The sequence below is a fragment of the Callithrix jacchus genome, chromosome 7 (assembly GCF_049354715.1).
Source record: "Callithrix jacchus isolate 240 chromosome 7, calJac240_pri, whole genome shotgun sequence".
NCBI lineage: Eukaryota > Metazoa > Chordata > Mammalia > Primates > Cebidae > Callithrix > Callithrix jacchus.
Window position 1 is genome coordinate 146,309,004 of NC_133508.1, and position 19,429 is coordinate 146,328,432.

A 19,429-nucleotide genomic window follows, 5' to 3' on the forward strand; every position below is an offset into this window, starting at 1 on the left:
GTAAATTATGGTAGGTACATTTCATGGAATGTCCTGTCTCCTTAAAATAATAATAATTTTTTTTACCAGATTAGCAATAATAAAAGAATTTGATTTACAATTATTTAAACTATTTCCTTTCAAATTCAGGAATACAAAGACATCCACAATCACTTCTATTCAACATTATAGAAAGACTGTAATGCAAGTAAAGTAAATAGAAAGTAATGTAGTTGGAAAAGGAAGCAATGAAATTTGCAACAACATAGGGAAACAGACATTTTCATTCATCAGTGGTAGTATTGTTATATTGGGTATGGAGAGAAACTTGGTGATATCTACCAAACTCACCAATGCTCATTCACACTTAATTTATATTTCAAATATTTTCAAAGTTATTTGCGGTGTTTTTTATAACAGCAAAATATTGAAACAACCTAACATTTCATCAGTAAACTATAGTCTACCCATATGATGGAAAATTATATAGTTCAAAAAAGGGAAAAGTATCATATATTCATATGCCATGATCTCCAAAATATATAACTATGCCACAGTTTATCAATTCTAATGAATGTGAATATTTGAGTCCCAGAGCTTTGCTATTATAAGCAATAATATTTCTAAAATTATTGTTTTTATCTTCTTGGTGTTCAAGTGGAATTATTTCTATTGGGTACATATCTAGAATTAGAATTGCTGGATCATAGTGTATGTACGTGTTCCAATTTACAAGACAGAGCCAATTGTTTTCCAAATTGACTGTGCCCATTTATACTCTTACCACCACTGTGTAAGGGTCCCCATTGATATACATCCTCACCAACATACTACTGCATAAAGCGATATCCAGGATGGTCATAATTTGTACTTCCCTGATGACTAAGTGTTCCAAGTTAATATACAAAGATCATCCAATTAAAGAAAAGACAAAATCCTGAGTGTTGTTTATGAGAGGCACAACTAAAAAACAAAGATAGAGAAAAGGGGACAGTCCAAGAAGAGAAAAAGGTCCACTTCTAGGTATATACCCAAGAGAAATGAAAACATACGTTCTCACAAAATCCTGTACATGAATGTTGATAGAAACAGTATTTGTAATAGCTAAAAGGTGGAAACAACACAAATGGCCATTTGCTGATGAATGTATAAACAAGATGTGGTATATCCATACAATGAAATATTATTTGGCAATAAAAATGAATGAAGTATAGATACATGCCACTGTATAAATAAATGTTGAACAAAATTATGCTAAGTGAAACAAGCCAGACACAAAAGACCACATATATAATCTCATTTATATGAAATGTCCAGAAAATACTCTTACTACCACTGAATACGCAAATCTATAGATTCAGAAAGTAGCTTAGTGGTTCCCAGGGGCTTTGTAGAGGGAGAAACAGGGAATGACTGCTAACTGTACAGTTTTTTGAGTGATTAAAATGTTCTAGAATTAGTGATGATGATTGTACAACTCTTGAATATATTAAAAACCACTGAGTTGTACACTAAAAGAGAATGTACATATGAATTATATTTCAATTAATTTTTTCCTCTCTTTTTTATTTCCTTCCTTCCTTCCTTCCTTCCTTCCTTCCTTCCTTCCTTCCTTCCTTCCTTCCTTCCTTCCCTCCCTCCCTTCCTTCTTTGCTTTTTTTGAGACAAAGTCTCACTCTATCACCCAGGCTTCAATGCAGTGGTGGGATCATGACTCACTGCAGCCTCAACCTCTGGGCTCAAGTGATCCTCCTGCCTTAGCCTCTCAGGTAGCTGGAAGTATAGGCATGTGCCACAACGACTGGCTAATCAATTACATTTTTCGAGAACTGAGAAAGATATACTATGGAAATGCTAAGCAAAAGAAGGCTAGTATCAATATATTAATAACAGACAACATGGACTTTAGGCACAAATACTTTCCAGACGTAAAATATCAATCATATAATAATAAAAGATTCATTCCACAAGAAATAGAAAACAACTTTAAACTGTATACCTTTAATAACATGGCTTCCAAATATATGAAGGAAAATTGATAGAACTAAAGGGAAAAATCAAGGAATCCAGAATTGAAGTGGAAGATTTTAACCATTTTTTTTCAGCAATTGATTGAACAAGCAGTTTAAAACTTAGGAATAATACTAAAGATTTGAACTACATGATAAATAGATGTAATTAAATGATAAATAAAGAACTCTATCCTACAATGACAGAATACATAATGTTTTTTAAAAAAACACATGGAAGCTATCATAATGGAAATAAGAAAGCATTTTGAACTGAATTAACAAAAATATCACAAGTCAGAATGTATGGAATATAGGTAATATAGGAGACGGAAATTTCTAGCCTTAAATACACATTTTAGAAGAAATGAGGCTAAAAACTTTACATCCATCTCAAGAAGTTAACGAAAGCAAAACAAACCCAAAGAAAGCAGAAGGGCGTATCACAGATAAGTGCATACATGTATAAAATTTTTAAGTGGCACAATAGAATACAATAATAATAATAATCTAAAATCTCTCCACCAAAAACTGCTGATCCTAGAGATGACTTCAGCAGCAGATTCTACCAAGCATTTGAGGGGTGAAAATAACAGTAACCATAGCACAAACTCTTCATGAGAACAGAAAGGAAACACTTCCCAATTCAGATTATGAGATTAGCATAACCTTGATACCAAACCCAAAGAATATAGACTAATCTCACTAACAAACATATTATGGAGAAAAGTACTAAACAATATACTGGCAAACCATATCTGGTAATATGTGAAAAAGAAAATACTGGCCCCGTGCAGTGGCTCATGCCTGTATTCCAGCACTTTGGGAGGCTGAGGCAGACAGGTCACTTAAGATTAGGAGTTCAAGACCAGCCTGGCCACAATGGTGAAACCCATCTCTATTAAAAAAAATATAAAAGAGGCCAGGCATGGTGGCTCATGCCTGTAATCTTAACACTTTGGGAGGCTGAGATGGGTGGATTGCATAACTCAAGAGTTCAAGACCAGCCTGGACAACATGGTGAAACCCTGTCTCTACTAAAATACAAAAAATTAGGAGGTTGCAGTGAGTTGAGATCAAGCAACTGCACTCCAATCTGGGCGACAGAGTGAGAATCTGTCTCCAAAAAAATATAGAAAATGAAAATAAAAAATACAAAAAGACAAAAATTAGCCAGTCATGGTGGAATGCACCTGTAATCCCAGCTACTGGGGAGGCTGAAGCAGGAGAATCACTTGAACCCAAGAGTTGGAAGTTGCAGTGAGCTGAGATAGCACCACTACATTCCAGCCTGGGTGACAGAGCCAGACTCTATCTCAAAAACAAACAAATAAACAAAACAAACAAAAACCATAAAACCAAGTAAATACATTGTAGCCGTGTTGGGTTTATTCCATAAAGTTTGTTTGCTTATCTTTGCTTGAAAAATTAATTAATATAATATTCTGAATTAATAAACTAGAAGAGAAAAAATATTACTCCAATAGATGTAGAAAATTATTAAAATTGAATATCATATGATTAAAAACAACTCTTAACATACTATAAATAAAAGATAATTTCTTTAATCTAACAAACCATATCTAATAAAAACCTGCAGCAATCGTACTTAATAGTGTAACAGTGAAAGCCTTTCATTTAAAATTAGAAAAAGATGTCTGTTCTTACTACTTCCATTCAATACTGAATAATGGCTCTACCCATTGTGTAAAAGCAAGAAAAAGAAATAAAAGGCATAAAGTCTGAAATGGAGTAAAAAAAAAAGGACATTTCCATGTGTGCAATTATGAACTAGAAAATACAAGAGAATCTACAGCTACATATATAGAATTAATAACAATGTTTAGCAAGATTTCTGGCAAGTCAATGTTTTGAAAAATCAATTATGTATCTATATTCCAGGAGAAAATAGATATTAAATTCTTTAAACAATACTATTTTAAATAGCATAAAAATCAAATTCTTAACAGTAAACAGGATGTGTAAACCTCTACACATAAAACTGAAAGTTGGAGTGAAATTAAAGATCTCAGTAAATGAAGAGATATACATTATATTCATTTATTGAAAGACTCAATCTGTAAACATTATCCCCACATTGAACTATAATCAATCTCAATAATAATTTCATTTGGAGAAAGAGAGGGGTAACTTGGCAATCAGTTTCTAATTTTTAGTGACAAGTCTAAGGATTCAAAATAGCCCAGATACTCTTGCCAAAGAAAACTAGAGTGGGAGGATTTATTCCACATTCACCAAGATCTCTTTTAAAGCTATGTTACTAGATAATGTTATTGGTGCAATAGACAAATATATCGGTGTACTTAAATAAGGAACCCCAGAAATAGACGCATATACAAAGGCACTGCAGAACATTGTGGAAATATTTGTTTTTGAGACAGGGTCTGGTTCTGTTGCCCAAACTGGAGAGCAGTGGCATGATCTTGGCTCACTGCAACCTCCACCTCCTGGGCTCAAGCTATCCTCCCACCTCAGCCTCCAAAGAAGCTGGGATTATGGGCACACACCACCACACCTGGCTAATTTTTTTTATTTTGTGGAGATGGGGTTTTACCATGTTGCCCAAGCTAGTCTTGAACTCCTGGGCTCAAGTGATCTGCCTGCCTTGGCCTACCAAGGTGCTGGGATTACAGACATAAGCCACCACACCTGGCCATGGAAATAATTTTTTAAGAGGAATTATATTGGTACAGTTGAATATCTATATATTACCAAAATTAATTCCATATGAATTGTAGACCTAAAAGTGAAAGTAGAAAAAGTAAAGAAAGCATTTGGGTGACAATATAGGACTTAATCTTCATGTCCTTAAAGTAGAGAATACTTTTTAAAACAGAATACAAAGCATATCCATAAAGGAAAAGATTGTGATATAGTCTGAATATATATGTTCCCACCAAATCTCATGTTGAACTGTAATCCCAATGTTGGAGGTGGGGCTAGGTAGGAGGTGATTTAATGGAGTAGGATCCGTTATGACATGGTGCTGTCCTTAAAACAGTGAGTTCCTGCGAGATCTGGTTGTTTAAATGTGTGGCACCTCCCCCTGCTTCTTCTTTTGCTCCTGCTCTGGCCTTATGGGACTCAGGCTTCCCTCTCCACCTTCTGCCATAATTGAAAGCTTCCTCAGGCTTCACTAGAAGCCAAGCAGATGCCAGCACCATGCTTCCTGAAAGCCTACAGAACCGTGAGCTAGTTAAACCTCTTTTCTTTGTAATTTACCCAGTGGCAGGTATTTATTTGCGTGTGTGCACGTGTGTGTGTGTTTTCTTGAGACAGGTTTACTCTGTCACCAAGGTTGGAATGTAGCGGCACAATCATGGCTTACCATAGCCTTGATCTCCTGGGCTCCCTCTGCCTCAGCCTTCAGAATAGATATTAAATTGTTAAAAATATGCTATTTTCAATAGCATAAAAATCAAATTCTTAAAAATAAACAGGATGTGAAAAACCTCTATACAGAAAACTAAAAAATTTGAGTGAAATAAAAGAAGACCTAAATAAATGAAGGGACTATGAAGGGACTACAGGCGAGAACCAGTGTGCCAGCTTTTTTTTCGTTTTATTTTTCTGTAGTGACAGGATCTCTCCACGTTTTCCAGGCTGGCCTTGAACTCCTGGGCTCAAGCAGTCCTCCTGCATTGGCCTCCAGAAGGGCTAGGATCACAGACATGAGCTGCCATGCCTGGCTAGGTATTTCTTTAAAGAATGCAAGGACAGCCTGACACAGACTGATAAATTGGTCTATGTTACAATTAAGAACTTACTGAAAGACATCACTTAGAAAATAAAAGGAATATCATGTACATTAGTGGGGGAAGACATTGGCAACATACGTAACCACCAAGGGACTACATCTAGAATACATAAAGAACTTCTAAAAATCAACTAAAAAAAACCACAAAATACAATTGAACAGAAAATTTTCAAAAAATAAAATCCAAATGGTAGAACTTGCCTTGTGGAGAAAAAAATCCAAATGACCAAAAACATGTGAAATTGTGCTCCACCTTATTAAAAACGTAATAAGATACCAATGAACATCTGTCAGAATGGCTAAAATTCAAAAGGCTGATTACACCAAGTGTTGGCGAGAATTTGAGTTACAGAAATCCTCACGCACTGCTGGTATATTGGTGAAATTGTAAATTAGTATTACCTATTTTGAAATACTTATGTGGTAATGTTGAAGATAAGCACAGCTTATGATCCAGTAATTCCATTCAAAGGTATATACCTAGAGGAAGGGTGTGTCTCCACTAGGAAACATGAACAAGACTGTTCCCAGCAATATATATCAAGATAGTAAAAAAATTTAAAATAAAATAAAACAACGTTTTAAAAGCAATAGCTGGGCACGGTGGCTAATGCCTGTAATACCAGCACTTTGAGAGGCTGAGGCAGGTGGATCACTTTAGGTCAAGAGTTCAAGACCAGCCTAACCAACATGGTGAAACCCCATCTCCACTAAAAAAAATATAAAATTAGCCAGGGGTGGTGTCACATGCCTGTAATCCCAACTACTTTGGAGGCTGAGTCAGGAGAATCACTTGAACCCAAGGGGCAGAGGTTGTAGTGAGCTGAGATTGCACCGTTGCACTCCAGTGTGGGCAAGAAGAGGGAAACTCTCCCTCACACACACACACCCCAAAGAAAGCAAAATGGCAATATCCATCCAATGAATTATAAAAATTAATAGCTAGAATTAAGTGAGGAAAAACCATGTGACATTGGAGATATGGTGAAAAGAGGAAATTTCTTCTCCCAGTAAGCAAAAAGAACGGCAGTCAGAAATTATGTTGAGGAAGACACTGTACAAGAAAGGCATAGTCCATATATAAAGCCAACAAAATGTGGCATGATTTTTAGCAATTATTGAAGTGCAGGAAAGGAGAATCTATATTAACATTCTTCTTTAGTACCATTAATATGACATTGATACTGAGAAGGAAATGTTGGCTCTGCAGAAAATAGAAATTACATAGTTGTGATACTGTAAACCCTGTGTATTGATCTTTTGAAATACATCAACCTATAAAAAGTAAGGAAGATTTATTGAAGGTTACAGAACACAATATAAATGCCATATGTCTTGACAACATAATAGTAACAGTACTTTTTTTTTTTTTTTTGAGATAGAGTCTCACTCTGTTGCCAGGCTGGAGTGCAGTGGTGCAATCTTGGCTCACTGCAACCTCTGCCTTCCAGGTTCAAGTGATTCTTCTGCCTCAGCCTCCCGAGTAGCTGGGACTATAGGTACGTACCACCATGCCTAGCTAACTTTTTGTATTTTTTAGTAGAGACAGGTTTTCACCATGTAGACCAGAATGGTCTCGATCTCTTGACCTCGTGATCCACCCGCCTCAGCCTCCCAAAGTGCTAAGATTAAAGGCATATTGTGGCAGTAAGGTAAGCATAGCAAATGAATTGCAGAAGAATTGTTTCTTAGTTCTGTGGAAATTTATCCTCTGTCTTCCAGAGAAGCACAATTATATGAGTGATGATGAACACCTCCCAAAAAGCTTTTAAATTCAATTCCAGTTTGTTTGGACATTCTGGCCGGTACAGACACAGTATAGGTATCAGCAGCAATCTAGTTATATGTGAAGCATAAAGGAATAAATGTTTCTGAAAAATACTTACCATTGTCAAATACTTACCAATATTGGTGGACACTAAAGTTCACACAACCAAAGTTAATGACTATCAGTTAAAAGTAGATTGCAGGGTTTTTTATTTTCTTCAATGTGGCTCCAAATGATTAAAATCCCGTCAGCTGTAACCAACTGAAATGTAATGTCAGCCTAGTTCTAATTTTAGTTCAAGGACAAAGCTGAGAATAGAAAAGAATCACATGGGGCTTCTCTGCCAAGGATCAGCTGATAAGGTATGTGAGTGCATTCTGTGGACTGCAAAAGGTATACGACAGACATTATAAAACTATCAGGCATAACTATTTCTAAGATCCTGAAAAATAATGCCTGTTGAAAGTCCTTCTATTTTTCACAATTTACTCATTTAATAGAATTTAATGCATCTATTCCATCCAAGCAGAGAAACTTGAAATATGTTGATGTATGCCATAACAAAAATTCTACCTAGTAAGCTGTAGATCTGCCAGTATTTGAACTAAAGGCCCAGATACTTTAGGAAAAGAAAAAATCAAGGTGTGGATAAGCATGGGTAACAGAGGAGCCCCAAACTTCTGCTGTACCTGGACTTCAAATTCAGTTATCGCTCACTTTGATCTACTCAGCTTTCGTAGATAGGGCGTAATTCCAGGTGCTTAAAAGAATTAACTATATTGGCGGGGTGCGGTGGCTCAAGCCTGTAATCCCAGCACTTTGGGAGGCCGAGGCGGGTGGATCACGAGGTCAAAAGATCGAGACCATCCTGGTCAACATGGTGAAACCCCGTCTCTACTAAAAATACAAAAAAATTAACTGGGCACGGTGGCGCGTGCCTGTAATCCCAGCTACTCAGGAGGCTGAGGCAGGAGAATTGCCTGAACCCAGGAGGCGGAGGTTGCGGTGAGCCGAGATCGCGCCATTGCACTCCAGCCTGGGTAACAAGAGCGAAACTCCGTCTCAAAAAAAAAAAAAAAAAAAGAGTGAGGTTTGACAGATGAACGGACTGGCTCAAGGTCAGATTAATAAATCTAAGAGCTGAATTCAATCCTAGGGCTCACTCAGTCTGTGCTGTTTCCATTAGTTAATGGCCCTAGTAAATTTTCTTCCTGGTCAAAGTAGCTAGAATACAACCCCTGTAGTTCAAGGCATAATTTTGTTGAATTTTTAGAAACCCTGTACATTCTCTACATCTGTTAAAATCACTGGAGACATGAGTGAGAAAGATTAGCACAGGGAGCCAAGATCCAAAGGAAAATCAGGAGATTCAATGGTAGGAACCCCAATATGGTAGGAACTCCCATGCTAACTTGGATAATGCATATTTGCTGAAGAGAATGTATAAATATCCATATATTAGATACAAAAATTATTACATATTTCCAAAAGACCAAGTAATTTATTGCTACTCACCTTTCTGGAAAACGTTTTGTGATATATCTACCTACATAGTACTACCCTTTTAGAGTAACTTGGGTATAAATATGAGGGACAAACTTACTTGTGAGAAATCACTCACATATTATTTGTAGTAGTCAGGTAACTGTTGGAAGAAAGCTGTCTCTTAACCAAGTAATAAAATACTACCTTACTACACAGCACTTTAAATTATCTTCAAAGTGTTTGTTTTATTCATTTATTTTTTTAATGGAAACATGGTCTCACTATGTTGCCCAGGCTGGTCTTGAACTCCTGGCTTCAAGTGATCCTCCTGCCTTGGCCTCCTTCAGTATTTTTACACATTTTCTTCTCTGATGATTACAAAAATGTTACAAGTATGCAGGACAGATTTCTCAATGTTACCACTGTAGAAATGGACTCGAAGTTGACCAAACTTAAATTTCACAAGTCTCCCCAAATGATGTGATTTTAGTGTTTCTAGCATTAGACTCTAATCTACAACAAGCTGTACAAAATGAACAGTTAGAGCTACCAAGAGCACCTACTATGACTAGCATTGAACCATGCAATTTATGCTACTGAATATAATTTAATTAAATGATGCACTACATTCTTGGAATGGTTTTATGTCAAAGAGCTTTTCTTTAAAACATTTTGTACTAATCCTGGTAAACATTCAATATTATAAAATCTATATATTTACAAACTAAACTGTGTTGTTTTAGCAGAATTTTGGAAATATGCATATGTACAGTGTTAGAAAAGTAACTCCTGGCCGGGCGCAGTGGCTCACGCCTGTAATCCTAGCTCTTTGGGAGGCCCAGTTAGGCGGATCATGAGATCAGGAGATCAAGATCATCCTGGCTAACATGCTGAAACCCCGTATCTACTAAAAATACAAAAAAATTAGCTGGGCGTGGTGACACACACCTGTAGTCCCGGCTACTCAGGAGGCTGAGGCAGAATTGCTTGATCCCAGGAGGCAGAGACTGCAGTGAGCCGAGATCATGCCACTGCACTACAGCCTGGGCAACAGTGCAAGACTCTGTCTCCAAAAAAAAAAAAAAAAGAAAGAAGAAAAGAAAGTCAGTCCCATTGCTCTAGATGCAGAATGAAGCTGATATCCATCCTTTCTGAACTAAATTATCAATATAACAATATGGTTAGAGCATGGGCTTTAGCATTAAACGGAGCTGGGGTGAAATCCTAGCTCCACCACTTACTAGCTATGTGATCACAGGCAGATTATTTAACCTCTCAGAATCTCAATGGTCCATGTGTCAAATGCAGCTATTACATTTGTTAAATGAGATGTATACATAGCATTAGCACAGATAAACCAATCAATAATAGAAGTTGATGTTAAGGGGTAAATGCAATATAATGGCAGAATGATATGAGTTTTATCAAGTATTCTGCTAAAGCTCACGTCCCTCTTTCTCCTCCCTTCACTGCCCCATGGTACCTCTCAACTAGGTATAGTAATTCTCCACTTATCTGAAGGTGGAGCATCCTTGCAACTTCATCTTAACAGAGCTTCATGGCCCAGAGTACCTAAAATAGGTTCCACATAGCCTCAGCATTAAAACCGTGCACTTGACCCAAAGGAAAGGTATTTAGACTCTCAATCAGCTCCTATTTACCACTGTTAGCAAATACTTCTTAACAAACTTGGTTATTTGTCTTCTCAGAAAATTAGAAAGGTGGGTGATGACCTGGCACAAGGACAATCTAAACAGACTGGAAAACTAAAAATCAAATGCAGAATTGTGCTGTTTATAGTACAACGGTGAATGTTCGTAATATGTCTGCATAATCAAAAAAGCTTACTCAGTAGCCTCACTTTAAGAGGTAACACATATGAAATTTTAAAACAAAATTAATGCTTTCTCTCAAAAAAACAGTTTTTGAAAAGTTTTGGTACAAAGAGCTTTAGCTGTTTAGAAAAGCGAGTAATCATTTTACTGTATTAAATAAATAGAGGCTAGAGAAAGCATCTGTCACCACATCAGCTGTAAAGAGAACTCGGTGTAACACAATTTAAACTGAGTTGATTTTAGTTTAGTTTTGGTTTTGAGGCAGGGTTTCCTCTGTGTGTGGGCAAAGGAGAGTCTTGCAACTTTGTTGCTAATGGATTCTCTGATTGTTTTGCAGAAGCCTAATGGTAGCTGCAGACGGGCTGAATGTTTCCTGGAGCTGGTGCAGTTGCACGAGGCAGAGGAGCCCAGGGTGCTGCAATGTGAAGGCTGGAGAGAATGTGTGTTTCTGCTGCGTGACCTTGAGTTCTTCTGTCTGCTAACTAAAAGGTCGGTGGTCAAGCCCAGTTAGGCACTCTGAGTTTTACATGATCTCAGTTCATTTAAGATAAGCTTCTGATAGGTTTCCTCTTAGCTAGCCTCTCTCCTAACCTTATTGTCAATCCCTCTAGTTAAATCAGATGTGGTAAAATCCTGCTTGAACCCCATGAGCTGTTTTGTAGATGCCATTTGGCTTCTGCATAATAATCAGAGAATCTATTAGCAACTAAGTTGCAAGACTCTCCTTTGCCCACATGCAGAAGAAAACACTCAAAATAGAAGTGATGCCTTTATTTCATCCAGCTGAAATGAGTTTTGTTTTGTTTTGTTTTGAGATGGGGTTTCGCTCTTTTTACCCAGGCTGGAGAGCAATGGCGCAATCTTGGCTCACCGCGACCTCTGCCTCCTGGGTTCAAGCAATTCCGCTGCCTCAGCCTCCCTAGTAGCTGGGACTACAGGCTCATGCCACCATGTCTAGCTAATTATTGTGGGGTTTCACCATGTTGACCAGAATGGTCTCCATGATCTACAGACCTCGTGATCCACCCGCCTCGGCCTCCCAAAGTGCTGGGATTAGAGGCGTGAGGATACAAGTAATGTTTTACAACCCATTTGTCTAGGTCTCTTAACAAAGCCTGGTCTTCCAGGTGTTTGCCCCGTATCACCAAAGGCCAAAATCATCAAGGACATGGCAGGCTCTGTCCTTCCCCCAGAGGGTGCACAGCCCTTCCCTTCCATCCTCTTCTCACAAAACTGCTGGACACTGCTCCCAACCAACTCCTTCCTGCAGACAAGCTGGAATTCTGTGACTATTAAAGCAGCTTTTTATTTCTTTTCTCCTGGAAAATCTGTTACGCATATCTGGGTTTCCCACTTAGGCCCTTTTGTGTTGATCTTTCTTCTCTTTAATACTTTTGAAAGTTTTGTCTGATTTCTAAAATATATCCTTAATATGTTCCTTAATAATTATATATTAAGTATGGACATTTAATACTTAATATGTTTAGAAACATGAACATTTGTGGTTCAAGCAGGATATTACCACATCTGATATATACTTCTTTTCAAGAATGAAACAAGTTCTGAAGATCCAGAGCCTAGTTCTCACATGAATAATATTAAGCTTTCTTCCTAAGGTTGGGTTTTACAGTTACTGATTCCTGGAATGCTGGTGTCATTGCCTTTAAGCCCAATCCATGAGGAACACACCTCACACTTAAAGGTGGATTTTTACTGCACATGGGGTACACTGTACACTACTAGGGTGATGGAGCACTGAAATCTCAGTCTTCACCCCTACACAATTCATTCATGTAATCAAAACCCACTTTTTTGTTTTCTAAAAGCTATTAAAGAATTTATGTGAAAGACAACGGTATGTTTTTCCACTCCTTGCAGAGAGAGAGAACAGTCTCTGTGAACATAAACTACACAAAAAGATGGGTTCCAAGATACTGAACATTTAGCAAAAAAGGATAGCCATCCTTGAGAGATGTAACCCAGACAGCGGAGCCCCTCAGTTGCTTCCACTGACTGCCATGAGAGAGCTTCCAAGCTAAGGACAGGGAGGAGAAAGTCAAAAGGACCTTAGTGCACACCTTTGAGTTAAGGACACTAAGCAGAGTGTCCAGGGTAGTGTTAACCCAAAGTAGCATAAAACCTGTAAATAGGACCCAGCCAGGAGAGAGCTGCAGAAAGTAAATTACAGTGAACCACAGAGGGTGTCCCTACTGCGTCAGCACAGGGCTGATTAAGAAAGTACGGATCAGAGCCCACATTTGATGAAAATATTCCAAAGTCAAAAGAAAATCATTTGAAAAGATTGGAGAGTCTGGTGCCTGGCCCATACACAAGGCTTGGAATGGTGCCTGAATAATAATTAAAACTAAAATTAACTCATCATCCACAGGACAAAGGATAGGAGTTTCAAAAAGCTTTTTGCTCAGTAGCATGCCATGAGCCCTGCTCTGGACCACCTCACAAATCATAAAAACCAGACTGAAAATGATTAGACTGTTTCCAAGTGATTTAACTGCATCCCTGAAGAAAGCTAAAGATACACAGGAACACAAAGGCATCCAGCACTCAAGATAACAGACACAACACCTGGGAAACCATCAGAGATTCTGAGGCCTGGAAAGATGCCTGTGTGAGGAGATGAGTAAGCCTTTGGAAGCTGACCCAGCCGAGAAATAAACCACCATCTATGATCCATTGATCTTTGATGGAGACACCAAGAAAACATGATAATAGACTAGATAGAGAATAGGTACCATATAAAGAAATGAGATCATGTCATTTGAAGTAACATGGTTGGAGTCAAAAGACATTATCCTCAGCAAACTAACACAGGAACAGAAAACAAAACACTGCATAGTCTCACTTATAAGTGGGAGCCGGATGATGAGAACACATGGACAGATAGGGTGGGGATGGGGAAAACGCACACTTGGCCCTGTCAGGGGGTGGGGAGTTGGGGAAGGGAGAGCCTCAGGAAGAGAAGCTAATGGATGCTGGGCTTAATCCCTAGGCAATGCAATGATACGGATTCTCTGTGCAGCAAACAACCGTGGCACACATCCACCTGTGTTGCAAATCTGCACGTCCTGCACATGTACTCCTGAGCTTAAGTCAAAGGTGAAGTAAAAAAATAATAAACAAAGAAAGAAAAAATCCACTGAAACATTTGTACTTGCACCAAAAGTAACTCAAAATTGATTATAGAACTAAACGTGAACTGCAAATCCAGAAAAATTACAGTAGCAAATGTAAGAGAAACTTCCACGGTGTAGAGTTACATACAAAATAGACTTAGGTGTCATATCAACACAAAGTACTAAAGGAAACATTCCTAAGTTCAACTTGATACAAATTAAAAATTCCTGGTCAGCATAAGACACTGTTAATAGACTAAAAAGCTACAAATTGGGAGAAGAATATGAAAACCCCACATAGGTCAAAGGTCCTGTATACTGGGTAATTGTGTGTATAACATTTAGTGAGCCCCGGTGTGCCAGGACATTTGTTCCAGCATTTTTCTGGGTGTGTGCTGGAGGCAGTTTCTGGATGACATTAACACTAAACTAGACAAACTAAGTGAAGCAGATGCCCTCTCTGTGGTGGGTGGGCCTCATCCAATCAGCCAAAGGCCAGAGGAGAAGGAAAAGGTCAATGAGAAGAAAATGCTTTCCTGAGTGTCCAGCTTTCCATCTTGGGAATTGCAGCCTCCATAATCATATGTCCAAACATATATACACACACACACACACACACATACTGTGTACATATATACGCACACACACATTTCATAAGTAAGCAGGAAGGATTGTATTTTTAAAAGTTCAGCTATTCAATGACTATTGCTGAAGCTGGCCAGTGAACATGGGGATGTTCTACTGTATGATTCTGTCTCCTTTTTTACACTACTGAAGTTCTGCATTTGAAGAAGTATGAGAGATAAAAGCTGAATTTCTCCACATACACTTCAAAGCCCTAGGGATTAACACAGTCAAAAATGCCACCCATAATCCTGCCCCCAACCAGGGCTAGGGAACACTGTGGCCCTCAGGTGATTTTATTTAGCTGGATCTGGGAGCCACACAACAGCAGAGGGAGCAGGAAACACTATGCAAATAGAAACCAGCACAGCAGGGAGGGCCTGTTCACAACATAACACCCAGAAAAACCATCCTCAGACAGCCAGTGTGGAGAAACACAGAACATGCCTGAGACCTGGTGGATCAGAACCCAGCTACTGGGGAATGGATGGGCAGGGGCTTCACAGTACGGAGGACCAGAGGGACCTATCTTCCAAGGGTAGCATTGCTGGGAGACCGGGAGGCTTAGACAAAGGAAGCATCCTCTGGAGACTTGTAGTGACGAGAATGAATGAAGTAACTGGCAGAAATTAAACGTCCTGGTAGAACAAAGTAGAATCCCAGAGAGAGCAAACATGCTGTCTCCCAACGCCAAACAGGACATCCTCAAATCATAAGAAAAATCCTTTTTAGCAAGTACTGTATATCCGGTGATGTGACCCATGCGTGAAGTCTGGGAAAAGTTCCCTAAGCAAAAGTCAGCGAGACCTGATTCCCTCAGGAGGACTCTGTTACAGATAAATTCCACTCAACAAGGGACACTTAGGACACACGTTTGAATAGCACATGTGCGTCAACATATTTAATTGTAGATCTATACCAAAAACCAAGGTGGGAACAGGTGGGACACACAGGCTGTCACTTTATGTTTGGGCTGAAATGACAAATAAGAAATGGCAGGTAAAGAGGATAGAGAAGAGGAAAATAATGCTTTGATTGTTATAGTGGTGAAAATCTGAAGCTGAAAGATATAACTTAAAATGTATAAACCAAATAGTGGAAGTGTCTCAAGTTAAAAGGGGATTAGTGATGTCAACACCTTAGTGCAATGTTAAACAAGAGCTATACAACTCTTCTTAAATAACAACAAAAGGCACATGTGTGCACGTACACACATGTACGTACACAGACGTACACAGACGTACACATTTGTACACACATGTACACACAGGTACACACACATGTACGTACACACACGTACACACACATACACACACACAAAGAAAACAAGTAACACCAACAAAGAAATGCAGAAAACACAATCTACCTCATATAATAAATATAGACTAAAATATGGAAGAGTTTAGAATATAAACAGAAAAATAAGAATGTTTTTTATTAATCTATAGAATTATCTGGCAAACCAATCATAAAAATAAAAACTTAGAACATTATTTGTAAAAAATTATCTAGTCAAGAATGATGGGCAAAAAATTTTTTAATTAAACAAATTTAAAGTTTAAACATTATAACTAATAGACTAAAGTTAATTTTGGGTGAAAGTTAAAACTGGGGCAGAGAATATTCTTTTCCACAACAGAATGCCAGCATAACAAATTAAAATTAATTTTGGATGAAAGTTAAAATTTGGGTGGGGCATATTCTTTTTTGTGAAGAATGCCAGTAAAAACAAGTACATAGTAAAATTTTGAGAGAGAATATTTCCAATGTACAAATATAAACATAATAACTAACACAGACAGCGGTGATTAATTGATGATAAAATGGTCAGAGGAACATGGTTAGAATACAGATGGTTAGAGTTTTTCAAACCACTTTTCAAATTAATTACAAATAAGGTGTCTTTACAAGGGACAGAGCTCCTAGACTCCTCCTTAACCAAGTCACAAGGAAAGGTCAAGAGATAATTTAGGTTGTATTCTCCCTAAGTCCACCAACCCTTTCACTGCAGGGAGAACAGGTGCAGAGCGGATCCACGCTGACACCTCTGCTGGGGTCAGGGCTATGCACCGTGCACACTATTCACACATTATTGTCAAGAAGCCACACACAGGAAGCATCCTTGTGTAATCTGAAGGGCATGTTCATTCATCTTAGCCCATCTGCATGGATGAATGTGCCCTCTCCTGGCCCATGTTCCTGATGGCAGGGCCAGCGATGTCACAAGCATCTCACTTCTGAGACACGTATCAGAGCATTTCCCTTTTTTCTTGTAGAAGACCCATCCTGGCTGGGGTGTTTATGAGATGCAGCTCCACAGCTTTACAGGGACCTAAACATGGCCAAGTTGAGAGTTAAAACCCTGGAAATGGGGAGGTGGGGAGAGACTAGGATCATTTATTCCCTGAGTGCTTTTCCAAGGGAGAGCCTGCTGGAGCTGTAGGTCCCCCTGGAGGGACTGGAGGAGCCACTGATTCTGCTGACAGAGTGCACACAGGTAATCCTTCTTGAGAAATCTGTGCCAGGGACTACAGGACTTCTTTATCCTAGACCAGCAGCTTATTCTTTTTCATCTTGACTTTATTCAAAAATAATTTCTACAAAGAAAAAAGGGTGAGCACCAATCATGTCTCAGTCTCAAACAGGTCCCCCAACAGAGAAATGACAGAAACTGGGCCATGAAGTCAGGCAGAAAAGGGACCATGTTCTCACCATGACTTGTCAGGGCATCCTGGGCAAGTGAAGAAAACTTTGAGCCTCAGCGTCCTCAGCTCCAACATGGAGATGCCACTGCCCCCTTGGGAGCATTCCTTAAGCTCTGAATGTTTTATAGCAGGACAGAGCTTGTTTGGCAAGGGGCAGGGCATACAGCAGATGCAAGGTCCAAGTGTATTTTATTTGTTTCATCAATCACTGTGATCACAAAAAAGTATTTGCTTTTTCAAACTCAGGGAGAAATGCAAAACAGGAAAGGGGATGGTCCCGACAGGAAAGGTGCTTGCTGACTGAAACAGAAGAGAGGCCAACATTTTCATTGCTAGTTCCTTTCTGTGTGTATGTGTGCACGCATGTGAGTGTGTGTCTGTGTGTGTGACACAGGTCTCACCTTGTTGCTCAGGCTGGAGTGCAGTGGTACAATGATGACACACTGCAGCCTCAATTTCCCAGGCTCAGGTGATTCTTCCACCACAGCCTCCCATAAAGCTGGAAGTACAGGTGTGTGTCACCATGCCTTGCTAATTTTTCATAGAGACATGTTTTTGTATAGTTGCCTACACTGGTCTCAAACTACTCAGCTCAAGCAACCTACCTGCCTCAGCCTCCCAAAGTGCTGGAAGTACAGGCATGAGCCACCGCACCTGGCACTGTTGCTAATTTTATTACAACATTATCAGATATACTTGAGTATATCACAGAGTTATCTGCTCTTACTAGAAAATAGGTTGATGGTTGAAACTCCCAACAACGCACATGAAACTCCCAGAATGGAAGTTAAAAAAAATGCAATGAGCAAGAAGAAATGAAAATCGGAATTTTTCTCTACATATCCTGTGAAGCTGCTACACCAAAGGGCACTTGCTCAGAGGAAGGGTTTTCTGGACATCATGAGGATAGAAACCACTCCGCTTTGCTCATCAGTTAGGCCAGTACCCCGTGAGGGACACTCATTCTCAATGGTTTTCATGAGAATATAACACTGAGACCAAATCATGATTCAAACAAGCCCACACATGGAAAAAGCCACTGGAGCTCTGCAGAGAATGCAAGCCTGGGCCTGAGTAAAGGAAGGGACACTGGACTGCGTCAGTGGAGGGAGGTCACCTCCCAGCAGGTACAGCCGCAGTCCCCAACCTTTTGGGCACCAGCATCCGGTTTCATGGAAGACAATTTTTCTGGCTCCAGGGTACGGGGTATTGTTTCAGGATGATTCATGCACATTACATTTTTTGTGTGCTTTTTTCCTATGATTATTACATTGTAATATCTAATGAAATAATTATGCAACTCACCAAAAGGTAGAATCAGTGGAAGCCCTAAGCTTGTTTTTCTGAAACTAGATGGTCCCACGTGGGGGTGACAGTCACTGGGAAACAGTGGTGGATCATCAGACATTAGATTCTCATGAGGAGTGCAGAACCTAGATCGCTCACATGTGCAATTCACAATAGGGTTCGAGTCCTGTGAGAATTGAATGCCACTGCTGATCTGGCAGGAGGCGAAATTCAGGCGGTCATGCTCTCTCACCGCTGACCTCCTGCTGTGTGGCCCAGTTCCTAACAGGTCATGGACCCACAACTGTCCATGGCCCCTGAGCTGGGGATCCCTAGAGTAGAGAATCCTTATCAGACACAGGAATTCTACACTGGGCTCTGAAATAATGGTACAAAACTGCCTGGATGTGTGGATGGCCAGAGAAGAGATAAGGGCACTGTTCAAGGCATGCAGTTAGCAACATCATTTGAGAAAAGACAGATGCCCTATCTTACAGAAGAAGGTTTTTATGCAAATATATCCAGATGGGCTACTGTGGCCAAAAACTTGCTATGAGTCCTGACCTCTTTCCTGTTTTCATGCCCACAGCCTGTTCTTGTGAGAAGAAACCAGGTGACCGAGGAGTCACTTGGGACAGGAAAAGAGGAAGTTCCTCCCACTGGATGTCTGTGATTAAAAATGGAGCCAAGAGTCAGATTCAAAACTGAGGCAGGCTCAGTTTACGGGGCCTGCCTGCATTGATGATCTGACTCAGTGACACAAGTTGCAGAAACATAACATACAGAGGCTGCCTGGGAGGACCATGGGGTTTTGGGACCTTCAGG

The 19,429-nt window shown here is 39.4% G+C and overlaps 1 protein-coding gene across 1 annotated transcript in view; it reads right to left on the reverse strand.

The window, feature by feature from the left end:
* Positions 1 to 19,429, reverse strand: part of LOC100392073 (NBPF family member NBPF15) — a 50,074-nt gene that overhangs the window by 22,429 nt on the left and 8,216 nt on the right. The window contains 1 exon segment of the mRNA XM_078333130.1: positions 7,670 to 17,617. Coding sequence (XP_078189256.1) covers positions 17,532 to 17,617 — 86 coding nt within the window. The 3' untranslated portion in view covers positions 7,670 to 17,531.